Raw genomic sequence first — 15,287 nt, forward strand, 5'->3', positions numbered from 1 at the left:
GTGAGGTAGTGGGATCACTTGATGTTCACATGGTGCCAGTCCACACTTTTTATGAACTATATGTATTAAACCAAGTGGCCTGCCACTATCATACTTAACAGGAATTCTCTTTTCTGAGAAAAAAGGGAGTAAACATGATATATTGAATTTGTAGTTTGAGTGGCAGAAATGTATGGGGAGTAAACAGTGTAAATGTTGGCAGGAATACATGGGAAGAAAACATGATAAATTGTAGTTTATGTTGGCAGGAATACATGGGAAGAAAACATGATAAATTGTAGTTTATGTTGGCAGGAATACATGGGGAGATAACATGATACATTGTAGTTTATGTTGGCAGGTATTCATGGGAAGAAACATGATAAATTGTAGTGTTTGTTGGCAGAAATACATGGGGAGAAAACATGATAAATTGTAGTTTATGTCTGCAGAAATACATGTGGAGAAAACATGATAAATTGTACTTTATTTTGACTGGAATACATGGGGAGAAAATATGATAAATTGAAGTATATGTTGACTGGAATTGCATGGGGAGAAGACATGATTGTAGTTTATGTGGGCAGAAATACATGGGGAGAAAACATGAAACATTGTAGTTTATGTTGGCAGGAATACATGGGAAGAAAACATGATAAATTGTAGTGTATGTTGGCAGGAATACATGGGAAAAAACATGATAAATTGTAGTGTATGTTGGCAGGAATCATGGGGAGAAAACATGATACATTGTAGTTTATGTTGGCAGGAATACATGGGGAGAAAACATGATAAATTGTAGTGTTTGTTGGCAGGAATACATGGGGAGAAAACAAGATAAATTGTAGTTTATGTTGGCAGGAATACATGGGGAGAAAACATGATTAATTTTAGTGTATGTTGGCAGGAATACATGGGAAGAAAACATGATAAATTGTAGTCATTGTTGGCAGGAATACATGGGGAGAAAACATGATAAATTTTAGTGTATGTTGGCAGGAATACATGGGGAGAAAACATGATAAATTTTAGTATATGTTGGCAGGAATACATGGGGAGAAAACATGATAAATTTAAGTGTATGTTGGCAGGAATACATGGGAAGAAAACATGATAAATTGTAGTTTATGTTGGCAGGTATACATGGGGAGAAAACATGATAAATTGTGGTGTATGTTGGCAGGAATACATGGGGAGAAGACATGATTAATGTACTTTATGGGGAGAAGACATGGTACATTTTAGTTTATGTTGGCAGGAATACATGGGAAGAAAACCTGATACATTGTAGTTTATGTTGGCAGGAATACATGGGAAGAAAACATGATTAATTGTAGTTTATGTTAGCAGGAATACATGGGAAGAAAACATTATACATTGTAGTTTATGTTGGCAGGAATACATGGGAAGAAAACATGATAAATTGTAGTTTATGTTGGCAGGAAAACATGGGAAGAAAACATGATAAATTGTAGTTTATGTTAGCAGGAATACATGGGAAGAAAACATTATACATTGTAGTTTATGTTGGCAGGAATACATGGGGGAAAAACTGTACATTGTAGCTTTTGTGGGCAGGGATATTTGGGTGAAAAAAAGGGTACACATTAATTAGCAGGGGCATGGGACATAAAATCAAGATTTAAACAACTAATAAGGCGTGGGTGCTGAGAGAAAACACACTAATTAGCAGGGGTGTGGAGCTAAAAGTTGAACTATTTATGAATAATTTGGCAGGGAGACGAACAACAGCACTTTTGTTAGCGTCCTATAACAATAAATATTTTGCTTCTTGGCCCTGCCATTTTAATTGGTTAGTTCTACACTTTTCGCTTTGCGGGGTCGCAGGGCGAAAATACGAATGGCACAAATCAGCCACCATAGTAAAATATAGTTTATATGGACTGAAATACATGGGGAATAAACATGAAACGCAGGAATACATTGGGAGAAAAAATTGCAATTACTTACAATACTATTTTGATAAAGTTTTACAAAAGTGGGCATAGTGTTACACCAACAATATTCATGTTATTCTAAAAATTTACTGCTTAGGACAGGGTGATGTTACCAATACCAGTATAACATTTTATTTATTGAATGGAACATTTAAGATTAAATCAATAGGGGAACAGGTTTATCTAGTCAAACACAGAACTGATCTAAAATCAATGTAGCTTTTTCCCCCCACAACTTTTGCACATAAATCACATATATCAGCATCTTTGCGCTTGTATGCAATGCAATCTGTCCTTTGATTTATTTGCAAACCAATCTCACTCTATTAATTTGCAGTTTTACTTGAGCAGGTATATATCTCATGTTTTTATGTTAACTTACAGCGTAAGGACTCGACTGTGTCTGGGTTCTCGTTGTGTGAAGCAGTCTACCAGGTTCGGTATTGTGCTTTCAGCTTATGTTTTAATTGAGTTTGCTTCACTTTACTTCAGTTTTACCTCACTTTTAGTATCTTGACCTTTTTTCCTAGTGTCTTCACTCAGAGATTGGCTTTTATTTATGGAATATTGAAAAAAATGATTTCCGATAAAATATTTCATCAGTAAATTGCTAGAAACAGTGCTGTTTATTTTGCTTCTATTTCAGTAGAAATATAATTTTATAATTTATGTTCTTATATCATAATTTCATTTAGGCTAACTATTTTGTACTTAAAGCACAAAACTTTTGAAAATGGATAAAGAACTGTGACTGAATGAAAAAAATGTCCCTTGAAAAGTTGAATACCTTAACAAAGAAGAAGCAAGTGTAATCAAAATTAACATGATAATTTCATGTACATAAGATTCATTTCTTTTCCTGTGTGTTTCTTACCTAACTTCTTTGATTATCATTAACTATGAAAATTAAAATTTTTCTAATTTTGATTGTTTTTTTTTTGTGTGCTTATTCTTGATTTTACCCTGACAGAGTTGATTTCCTGTGAAAAATCATACATATACAGTGTATTGATATTGAATATTTGACAGCAGGAAGTAACCTTAGAGATGATTGGATAAGAGTCAATTTTAAGTCTGTATATTGTGAGGCCAACAAATTTGGCATAATCATAGTTTCATTTATGTGTGTGTTTGTTCATTTAAATGATTCCAGACATAGCTCAAATAACTTGGTACAAATGTTTGTCTGTAGTTTGAATGATATAAGATGTTGTAAGCAAGAACCATTTTGGTTGTCAAAGGTCAGGGTTACAATAAAGAGCCGAAGGTCAAAATTTTGCGCAGAATTGCTCGCTTCTCAGAGCTGTAATTTACCCAAGCATTAAGTAATTCCAAATATGATTTGGTGTGAATATTTGCTTCAGTAAGATTGGCTCTTGTTTGCAAGAACCAGATTGGACATTTAAAGGTCAAACTTTGGGCAAATGTCAATGTCTGGTTTAATTTTGCTTGACCAGTTTGACATGTAGAAATTCAGTAATAATGTGGCACAATAGTTAAACCACTTTAAGACAGTGTCTTCTGTCCTTAATAGTTAAAAGTCATATTTCAGAGGTCAAGGTAAATAGTGCACACAGACTTTGGATATCCTTTTGGCAATTGACGTGCTCACTCAGTTTGCTTTACATATTTTATATAATTGAACAAGTTTTATGAAGGTAAAAAATTTAATAGAAAGAATATTTTAAGTTTCACATAACAAACTTATTTTTTTTTTTTACAACCAGTAGCTTATTTTCCTAATTTTCATTATTTGCAATATACATATAAAGCAGTTGGCAGAGATGCTTTGTTTACTTTTACTTTGATTAAATTAAGCATAGTAGATTAGTTATCATTATTGTAAATTTGTGATATTTAAGTCAAAAGAAAGAGAATAGTCTATTTTCAAATAATTAAAATGATATGGTGTAGTAAAAAAATCATCAGTTGGATGTTGCAATATGAGTTACACTCATATGTACAGCAATGATTTAATATAAAAACTGAACATATTAACTCCACACTTAAATAGGTAACATATTAGTTTGGAATAATATACAATCTTTGTTTGCTCTTTTTATTGTAAATTCAATTAGAGTCAAACATTATTTATATACTCTATCAACTGTTTAATTTCTCCATAACTTTTTCTTCAACATTAATCTAAAACAATGTTATTAATGATAATATTAGATTGACATAGAGTTGGTTTAAGCAGGAAATGAACGATTACTTTTCATTAGATGTTACTGGAGTGAGATCAGCATTTCAAACTTTCAGCTTGCATTGTTTATACAATGCACTTATCTTTATTTTCTGGCTGTCATATTTGCTCACCTGGCATCTGTGCTAACCTGGCACCTGTGCTTACCTGGCAGCTGTACTCAGCATGGATATCATTACTGGATCAGGATATTGTTGGCTTCTACACCTAAGTCATTCCCTGTAAATGACTATTTTAACATTCTGAATGTCTACACTTGCACCAGACTGATATGTTATGTACTATGTATGAACAAATTCTGTTGTATAGAGTGACTTGTGTAAACAGATCATGTTACGTTAATTTTGTAGAAATTTAAATTCATGTTTATTTGAAGGCTTACTTTGAAGAATGAGTTTTAGAGTTGCATCTGGGGGATATAATAAGTATTATTTATTTAATCCATTTATTGACATTTCTCATTTTGACTTTTCAGGAATGTTAACCATTAGACTGATTCTGTATTATGTCTTGTCAGACTGTAATGAATACGTTAGTTGACCAGACAATAATTCTAATACTAAATTTTTATATTCTATGTGAAAAGTTAGTGTTACGGAAAATTTTTAAGTAGGTTATAGAGTAAATGCACACTAAAATTAATGTAAAGTTATTTGTATTTCTAGCACCAAGATTCAACGGTGTCACAGATCTCTGGGTTCTCAGTTATAGATCCGAGCATAAAGAAGGGTCGTTCCAAACCTCGTAATGACAGTCTGACACAAGTAACCCACTCAAACTTCGATATTTCACACACGTTAACCAAGAACGACTATTTTAGTGATATCAATCCTAAAAGTATGAGACGATTAATGAATATAGTTGCTGTTACTGGTAAGTTATATCTCTTGTATATCTTTAAAGTTATACATTGTACAAATACAGTGATTTCTAAATTTATTATCTAAAAGGATCAAGTCGAAAAGAAATCTGTATGATTTTACTGTCTTATATTGGACTCTCAGACCAGAAAATAGAAAGTTCTTAAAAACATCATTTACCAAGAGTATTCTTAATCATAACAGTAAAACAACACTGAATATTCTCTCTTCTAAATTTTTGGATAGATTTTTCTTAATATGTCTGGACTCTTTGTATTATTTAAAGTGATTAAATTTATTTTTGATGCTCAATTATTTCATTATTTAGGTTGACAGTTAAAACAGCTTTATATGGACAGATAATTCATTTTTGCACTCTGATATAAGAAATGAGCCGTGTCACGACAAAACCAACATAATGGGTTTGCGACCAGCATGGATCCAGACCAGCCTGCGCATCCGCGCAGTCTGATCAGGATCCATGCTGTGCGCTATCAGTTTCTCTACTTGTTATAGGGTTTGTAAGCGGACAGCATGGATCCTGATCAGACTGCCAAATGCGCAGGCTGGTCTGGATCCATGCTGGTCGCAAACACATTATGTTGGTTTTGTCATGACTCGGCTCAAATCATATTTCAGGACGTTTGTTGAGAGCATATAACATAGATTTTAACTGGTATCGCCTGGCAGCCTGGGTAAACCTTGTAGAACAGTGGCCATACAGATTGTCCTGGTGTATTCTCTTCTTTGAGGAACATGATGATCTTAATGATGATGTTACATTGAAGTTTATATATGACAAGTATGTACACAACTATATATCTATGTCTATTTATGAAAAGATTTTTTATCATAAAAAGATTAATCATATTGTCTCATAATATTTCAATCATTTGACATCTGTTTACTTACATCTTGCAGTTACATGTTACAAATACATGTATAAAACTAATTTCTTAGCTGAAATCTGCAAATTGACATTGCAATGTTAGGTTGATTGATTTATTATGGCACTAATATATAAAATTCTGTTTGTTTAAATATGTAAAAATTTCTATGTATTTTCGTTTTTAGCCATTTACTTCCATTCTCACAGAGCTATTGAAATGAAACTTAATGGTAGCACCATAATGACTTCTACTTGCCAGATCAATTGTCAGGTCAAAAGGTCAAAGTCACTTGGACCTGTAAACAAAACATAAAACTGGCCATCTAATTAGAGGCATTTACCTGGGAACTTTAATCTGTATGTAGATGCACCTTCATGAATCCCGCCCATTTTTGGATCAAAATGTCAAATGTGAAGGTCACCTTTATGTCTTACACCTAAACTAAAATAGGTCATTACATTAAAATAGGTCATTTCAATAAACATTTGTTTTAAATTACAAACTATCTCTTCATTTAGAACATGTGCATTAGAACATGTGCAGTTCACTATCCAGCAGTGAGAAAAGTGCATCATGCTGCTACTCAGACAGCTCTTGTTTCTACAGGTTTCCAGCTATTGATTTGCAGTAATTTAGTAACATTGTAGTCTGTTTCCTACCTATGTAAGTCTACTTTAATATTAAATGTTCCTTTCATCAAGTGACAATTGTCACTTAGTATGTGAAAACAATGTTCATTTATTTGTATTATATATTAAAGGATTGAAGGTCAGATGCCAAGTTCAAGTGAAGTAGAACCTCTGTTAGAGATTGACAGGAACGTTCGAAAACTACAAGTTTTCCTCGGTAGCAAGTCGGCTAGTTCACCAATGTTAAGCATTGCTGACCTGAAGAAATTCCTTCCATGTACAATAAATCTAGACCCCTACCTGAGAAAACTTATCAGAAGTGAGTGTTAATTATGGTCTTCTTGTTATATTTCTTTCATTATCTTGTATTTTCATCTTGCTTACATTATTGGTTTGTATAAAGAACGTCTTCGAGGGGCAGCATGGCTGGGTGGTAAACATATCAGACTAGTAATCTAAAGATTGCTGGCCGAATGGGTTTGCCATTCATTCATTGCTTAGTACTGGTTGGTTCCAGGAGCAGATTCTAGTGTTTCAGTAAGCTTATAGCTTCCAACACAATCAAAGTAATAGAAATTTGTATAAACTAGACAAAGTCATATTTTTCCTAAATGGAATTTTATCAGCTTTGAAAGGAGAACATTTTACAATAATATGTATCTGTTTGCATAATACTGCTTGCTTTATGAAAGTAGTTTAAGCATGCAAATGATGTTTTAATTTTGTCAAGGATAATCTGGATACATGATCTGATTATGCAGAATGTCAAACAGTATATTTTTTGAGAATAGTGATTTATATTTATTCACCAATGTTGTAAATTTTGTTATACTTGAAAACAAATTTTCTACATTTAATCAGCTAATATAACACATATAAGACTTCTTATTATCAGGATACACATACTCTGTTATACATGTACTGTAAATTATTATGTTTACAGATCTTCAGCAACAGTTGAACCAGTCTGAGATCCCCATGAACATATACAGTCAACCTCCAAATCTGACTCCCTCAAAACCCAACCAGGAATCAAATCCTTATTTGAAATCTAGCCTCCATAGAACTCCAGGGAAACAACCAATAGGAGCTGTGTATCCAGGTCACATGATGCAATATGGACCAATGATGTATCCTCATTTAATGGGCATGCAAAATCCTTATATGATGGGGATGGGAATGGCAGGGTCAAGTCATCATCGACCTGTCGCAGAGCAAACGGAATCGGTGAAGAAGTTTGTCAATCCAAGGCAATATATCACAGTCAGTACAATTATTATATTAGTTTATTAGTTAAAACACAAAATACTAGATTAATGAACTTGATTTTGAACTTTCTTATTTTCATTTGTAATTTCTTAAAAAAGGTGAACAAAAATGTAAATCTTTCAATTTTGTTAAGATTTTTTGAGAGTGTGTATTTAAATCTGAAGTGTTACTGTAACCTATTGTATTAGTATGTTTTATATTGCAGGGATATACGGGTGAGGTATTGAGTAAATTAAATACTGAGGAAGTGTCAAATCTTCTAGCTCGTATTGGGGGTATAAATCTCCAACAGTTACCAATATATCAGGAAGCTGTAGTAGACAATAATATAAATGGTATGGTTTTAACTGACTGTGACCTTGATGATCTTGGCAAGTGTTTACAAATGAAATTCGGAGATTGGCAACTTTTCCGCACTGCAGTAAAATCATTACGAGATGCTGAAGTAAATTTGCCAGAGGTTTCATCACAGGATGACATTGAAATTCGACCTCCTGCCACAAAAAAGAGTAAGTCTAGCTCAGACAATGTACCGAGAACCATTCACTTTTCTAATTCTGATACAAACAGCCCACCTGAAAGTAAGAATAGTGCAGAACAAGTGAGATCTAGAGGAAAGTTTAGACGCCAGTCAACTGTAGACACAGAAAAGAGTTCTAATTCTGCATTTGATGCGATTGAAGAAGAGATTAATGATGAAGAAGAAGAAATGAAAGCAAGAGCAAAGCCAATGAAGAGAAATGATAGTGTTGTAGCACAGATGATGTATGAATCTAGTTTGTTGAATGAGTTTGTACATAACTTTACAGAGAATAACTCCGGTGAAGATGATAACTTTGAAGGTGAAAGCGATGAGGAAATGTTTCCAAATGGAGATGTAGTAAGGCTAATTAGACCAGATAGTGATATAGTTCAAACATCACCTGTAGAGTTCAGTTTGTCTGTTGAACATCATTTTGATGATGAAAATCAGTCACCCATTTCAAACAGTCAGGACTCGGAAAATGAACCTCTTCTGGCACATGCAAAGAGTGGGAAGAAATCGACTGGTTTCAGTGACCCTGCATCTAGTATGAACCTTTCAACAGGGAAGACAGCAATATATGATGAATCCTCCAGAGGAAAAAATGTACATTCTGAGCCAAATCTCATGCACCATGAGAGACAGCATTTGCTAAAATCTTCAAAAACTTTGTCGAGCGAATCTTCAGGGTTTGCTGATACCAGTTTATATCCACAAACATCTGTTAGTGATAGTTTAGACTGTCTTTCATTGATAGATGAAACACAGGAAAGCAAACAGGGCACCAGTCTTGAGGAAAGTATACAAATGTATACAATGCAAAAAGCGGAAGGTAGTTCAAGTGCAACAGATGGTCAGTTTAATTCTGAGCGTCAATTGATTACCAGTAAAGATGGAAAGGGAGAGGAGAAGTTACCCAGTGATTTTGTTTAACTCTACAATATTGTGTGATATGCACATTGCAGAAGTCTTGTCTTTCAAGTCATGGAATTTGGATATTTTGTTTTAAATCTTGTGGACATATTTAAGATTTAACACAAAGATAATGATTGATTTATTATAATTATAGCTTATAGAAGGTTTTAATGATTTTGTTGTCAATGGGAATCATGTAATTATATGATTTTTATCTGTTATTTTTGTATGGTCTAAATTTCAAGTATTGAAAAATGGTGTATTTTGATATTTGTTAGTAGTTGTTTGAAGTGGAAAGTTTGGGTTTACTGAAGTACTGTCTTATTGACCTATGAGAGTACAGTTATGACAGGACTTTAGTAAACCCTTAAATGTTCAATTATCAGTCTCTACAGATCTCAAATTATTTGTAGATTATAAACATGTTATACATATTTAAGTTCATGTTAAGAACAATTTTCAAACTGGTTTATTATGTTCAGGTTGATAACTCTGGCATAAATATGTCATAGTGTTTTTTAAAGAGTTTATTTTTTAAATAAACCTTTAAACCTAGTTATAAGTTATAACTTAACACATTGTTAAATAAATGTGCATGCCTTGCATTTAAAAAAACTGTTTTAATTTATCGAATAATTATTTTAATTTATCAGTAAACATGGTATATTGCTCAACAAAAGTCAATTATAGGCAACCTTTATTGAATAATTATTCTAAATTTGTCTGTGATCGATTTTTTTCTCTTTAATACGCTGAATTGCATACAAAAACCACTACAACAAAATTTTATTAATTTTGAAGTCAATGAATATAGGGCCAGAAAACCACAAGCCATTCAGACTAGTGGTAGGAAAAATCTACCAGCTCCATTAGCTTTTAACAAGCCTCAAAAATTAAAGTGGATAGTGAAATCTAGAAAAATGACAGTTATTTTGCAATTAATTTCCCAGAACCAAGGATAAATAAGTTGTTTCATTTGAAATTCATTTTCAGAAATTAAGGTGATTGACTGTCAATTTTTCAGAGGCCAGTTGATTTTGTTACTTGTAATTTTTCAACTGATATTATTCTTCTAGCCTGGGCTAGTGGACTACTGATCAATTTGCAACCTGTACTAAGACGTCATGTTGCAATAATAAGAAACATCTAGTACATTAGATATGTATGAAGTTATATTCTATTCTTGTGTGTATAAATTTAGAATTGATTATAAGCATGGTCACATTTTCAGTAATACTGTTTATACTGTAATAAGCTAAACTGTATTTCTTAAGAATATTATTTTTTTCTATCATTATTTTAATAATGTGCAATGTTACAAAATTGTGTTATTTGATATTTTTAAAATCAGGTGTCACTTTGCATTTAGTAAACTTTATGCATTTTGTTTTCTTTGTGTTACTTCACGTACGCAGATCTTTGCCATCTTTTTGTAACTCCTTGTAGACAAATGGTGTAACTTCATGTAGACAGATGTTTGCCTACTTTGTGTAAATTCGTGTAGACAGATGTTTGCCTACTTTGTGTTAATTTGTGTAGACAGATGTTTGACTACTTTGTGTAAATTCATGAAGTGTTTGTCTGCTTTGTGTAAATTCATGTAGACAGATGATTGCCTGCTTTGTGTAAATTCATGTAGACAGATGTTTGCTTTCTTTGTATAGACAGATGTTTGCCTACTTTGTGTAAATTCGTGTAGACAGATGTTTGCCTACTTTGTGTAAATTCATGTAGACAGATGTTTGCCTACTTTGTGTAAATTCATGTTGACAGATATTTGCCTACTTTGTGTAAATTCGTGTAGACAGATGTTTGCCTACTTTGTGTAAATTTGTGTAGACAGATGTTTGCCTACCTTGTGTAAATTCATGTAGACAGATGTTTGCCTGCTTTGTGTAAATTCATGTAGACAGATATTTGCCTGCTTTGTGTAAATTTGTGTGTAGACAGATGTTTGCCTGCTTTGTGTAAATTCATGTAGACAGATGTTTGCTTTGTAACTTGTAAAAGAGCGGTCATATTTTACAATCATATTCATATCCTATGATATATGCAAAAATTTTACAAAATTTTACATTCCCTGTTTTCTTAACTTACAGTTTCCTATGGAGAAAAACCATTCCTTACTTCTCTTATAGAGAGGTTAAAGTGTATAAAGCTTTATCCCAAAATACCTGTATGGAAGAAATTTGTTGTTATATTTCCTTAGGGGCAATTGGGACATGCACAAAATCATTGTAAACGATAAAAATCCTAATTAAAATAGCTGCATAATATTGATTTCTGGAACATTTAATACATTTGTATGCAATATTCCTGTGTGTTGAATAAAATAAACATTTTATGTTACAACATATTTTTCCTTTTTTTAAATTTTATAATAAATATTTTATTACATATAGATTTTTATATGTTAAATGTTACCTGAAGAACATATATTTTGAATTTATGAATTTTAAGTGTTGATTCTAATTTCTTTTGTGTGTGAAACTGGAATGTTTGTCAGGAACTAATTTCAACACAAATTTCTACTTGGGAACCAATAATGTCATGCTGGTCCTGATTTATTGTTACTGGCTTTGGATAAAAGAATCAAGATTTAGATTTAAAATATATTATACGAAAAACCCAACATTTTTAATAGAAATAGACATGTATATTTGCTTTTCGTTGAAGTTTTGTCTCTTCTACTCTCTACTTTGAATTCCATGGTTGATTATTGTAATGAGTTCTGTTTTGTAAACACTTAAACAGTTATATAACTAAAGTTGCCATGTACATTAGATTGTTACAAGCATTTTTACTGCATTTTTCAAAGGATTGTAAAAGGTATAGTTTGTATAGTTAATTATATTTTGCTGATTTTATAAAATAAATTTGATATGAATTTTGTAAGAAAAATGTTAGTTATTGAAACAGTAATCAACTAGTATTTTAGAGTCTGATCTAATCCTGTGCAGCCTTTATAGAGTCTGATGTTTTGAAGACTAGACTTTATTACAGTCTGGTCTTATTTAGACTAGCCTTAAATACTGTACAGGCTGGCATGACTTTCTAATGATAGAATTGGCAAGTTGCTGCCATTATGCCTAGAGATAGATATTCTATGTATAATTCCTGTATAATATAAAGAACATTACTTTAAGTAATAATATAAAACATTGTTTTTGCTTTCTTTTTTAAGTTGTATTCTACAGTGGTATCGTTTGTTTGTTCATTTTGTTATATTTTAACTAGTTTGTGTTCATAATTTTTGCTTAATTGCATACTGCTTTTGATAAAAAATATGGCGGCTAGATTGAAGTACAGTAGCTAGTTGTGGGGCAGTTTGTATGGGATACTGTGTGGTAGATTGTCTATAGGAAACGGGGATAGATACTAACTAGTGTATATAGCTGTACAGGAGATATTTAAGATTGAGATGTAAAGAACAGACCGTTTTTCACCAATGTTAATCAGTGTTTAACTTTGTATGACACTACCATAATCTATCTAGAAGTATGTCTTTTATTTTAATGTTACAGAAATTGTTGTATTTGTTTTACTGTTTTTTTGCCATTTGTTTATATTTTGTTGTGTAGTGTAATGCTTCTTTGTAAAATTTTGTGTTTATTGAAGTATTTCTTATAGTTATAATTTAGTACTAATACTAGATGAATATCTTATATTAGTACTAGTACATTTAGTGTCTGTTTTAAGATGGAACAATCAAATTTTTTCCAAAGACTGTGTCAGTAGAATTTAAGTTCATTTAGACCATTTACCAATGGCAACACAAGTATAGGCATTATTTTATTACCTTCAGGGTTTTTGCTTATTTGCTTAAACTGTAATACTGGTCTTCATTTCTTGTTAAATACAGAACCTGATAGGAATTCTGTTTTATATTACTTATATATGTCTAGTATTGAGAATCGCAACCCTTTCTGGTGCAAGATAAGTTACTTTTGTGTTTTTCTTTTAAGTAGAAAAATACCCATCCTCTTTCAGATCAACTGAGCAAAGTGCTTTCATGATTGTCCTATGTCTGTTGTGTTTCACCTCTCGTCAAGTTGTGAAAATAATGGCCCAATCCTGGGTCACTCTTTTACATAGACATATAGCAAAAATCTTATGAAAATTATCTTGCCAGAAACTGTCAAGGCTTAGAGCATTTGAGTAGGTCTGTCCTCAGTTCAACTTAATCCATTGGAACATAATTTAACCTATCCCAGTAGACATGTTTTACCAGTATGTAGATTGAAACACTTTTTGTCTTGACTGCATAACTTAGGAATGTGATTTGTAGTACCACCTAGTTGTTCAGTTTCACTGACTCCTTGTATTAGTTTAAAGCAGTACTTGTTAACTTTGATTGTAAGGACTGTATATTTTTGTGTTTGGAAGTGAACTTACACCTTGAGTTACTGTTTGACCCAGTGACCTACTTTTGCATTTCTTTACAGTGGTGATTTTGTACTTAATCCATGACCCTATGACATTTTTATTAAGTGTATAAATTATGGCTTTGTCTAATCACGGTTTTCAGGTTTAAGGGCATTATGACTCTCATGTTAAATCATAGAATAAAACAATTAATGCACAACTCATGAATTAACTTCTCAATATTTGAATAAACTGTTGAATGAACCTGTATTTAGTTATTTAACTTGTATATGAAGGTTATGATACTGTGTTGAATACCTATGATAGGTACTGTAGTTAGTACAGGAGCTGAGCTCTTGTTAAATACTTTGTTGTGTAGATTTATACAATAAATCAGGTACTGTTATTGTATACATGTACTTTATATTGTATAGTAAAGACACTTGTTGTTATAAAGATGACTCATTATGTTAATGAGAATCATCTTGTTGTTTATAGATCAAAAATATTTCTATCAAAATATAAAGATAAGCACTGACAACTTGTTGTTTTGTTTTCCACCAATTTCTATTCTCAACATTGAGTTCACAATGTTAAATTAGAATAACTGGTAACAAGTGGCCAGTTTAATGTGAAGAAAAATCAGGGTGATGAAAATTGTCGAAGAATTGTGGTAATTTAAATTAGATAGATAAAACAGACACAACAACAACAGGTAGCAAGGTTTTAAAACCTTTTTTCTTGCTCTCACAATTTACATTGGTCAGTCCACATTCTATCTGATTTTGATAAAATTTCTCGATAAACTAGAAATTGAAGTAGAAATATATAGAATCTAGGCACAGATAACCCTACAATTCACTGTTGATGGTTAGCAGGACAGCATCATATACCAACAGGCAAATCTATACCCTACCTTATTAGTAGGTGCATAAAATACTTTCAATATTCCTGTCCAAAGTCAGAATATACATCTTTCTCAAATTGTGTAATGATATTGCTCTAACCTATTATGTAAAATTAACTTTCTTGCTTTGTTTGCATTAGAGCATTCAAGGCGCGATATTTGAAATGTACTATAATACAATCTTGAAACTTAAGTAAAAAGTTTTGCATGTGGTATTGAACTAGGATACCGTAACCCCTAAAAATGACATAATGACGACTGGATTTTTAAAATAAAGACATTGTCTAGCAACAGGTCGTATATGAGAAATCACAGGACATCATAAGCTTTTTGTTGTGAATGAATAACTACTGGTGGAAATTTTTCAATGGTTAGACTTGATTAGTTAGCAAGTTATTTACCAAATGTAAATGATAAAAGTCAGATTGTAGGTTGAATAGGAAGATGACTGGCTAAAGATTCTGTGATAAAGCCTTACTGACAGATTCCTACTCTTGCCTTTTATTTAAATTACACTAAATTTCACCACAAACACTGACATGTGTTCTATTTTTAACAAACATGTTTTGGTGAATTCTTATTGTAATGATCTACTCTGATAATTTTGGATAAGACAGGTTAGGGCCATATAGGATTCTATCAATGTACAAATGTAATACATGTAGTGAACAATGCAGGTAGCATGAAATCAGTAATGCCGGTTTACTTTAAAGTATTGTAATAATTCTCTTGGAAAGATAGCAGCATTTTAAAGAAATGTATAAGACATTCAAACAACACATATAC

General features: G+C 32.1%; 1 protein-coding gene across 1 annotated transcript in view; it reads left to right on the forward strand.

The window, feature by feature from the left end:
* The window catches only part of LOC132733694 (kinase D-interacting substrate of 220 kDa B-like), a 56,031-nt gene extending 46,020 nt beyond the window's left edge, over window positions 1-10,011 (forward strand). Inside the window, exons 20-25 of the mRNA XM_060720357.1 lie at window positions 2,322-2,372; window positions 4,809-5,016; window positions 5,643-5,805; window positions 6,654-6,841; window positions 7,466-7,785; window positions 7,997-10,011. Of these exons, the coding sequence (XP_060576340.1) occupies window positions 2,322-2,372; window positions 4,809-5,016; window positions 5,643-5,805; window positions 6,654-6,841; window positions 7,466-7,785; window positions 7,997-9,247 (2,181 nt within the window). The 3' untranslated portion in view covers window positions 9,248-10,011. The remainder of the gene's footprint in view (window positions 1-2,321; window positions 2,373-4,808; window positions 5,017-5,642; window positions 5,806-6,653; window positions 6,842-7,465; window positions 7,786-7,996) is intronic.
* Window positions 10,012-15,287: the final 5,276 nt, after the last annotated feature.

Source organism: Ruditapes philippinarum, unplaced genomic scaffold, assembly GCF_026571515.1.
Source record: "Ruditapes philippinarum isolate M1 unplaced genomic scaffold, ASM2657151v2 ctg1703_1_1_1_1, whole genome shotgun sequence".
Taxonomy (NCBI): domain Eukaryota; kingdom Metazoa; phylum Mollusca; class Bivalvia; order Venerida; family Veneridae; genus Ruditapes; species Ruditapes philippinarum.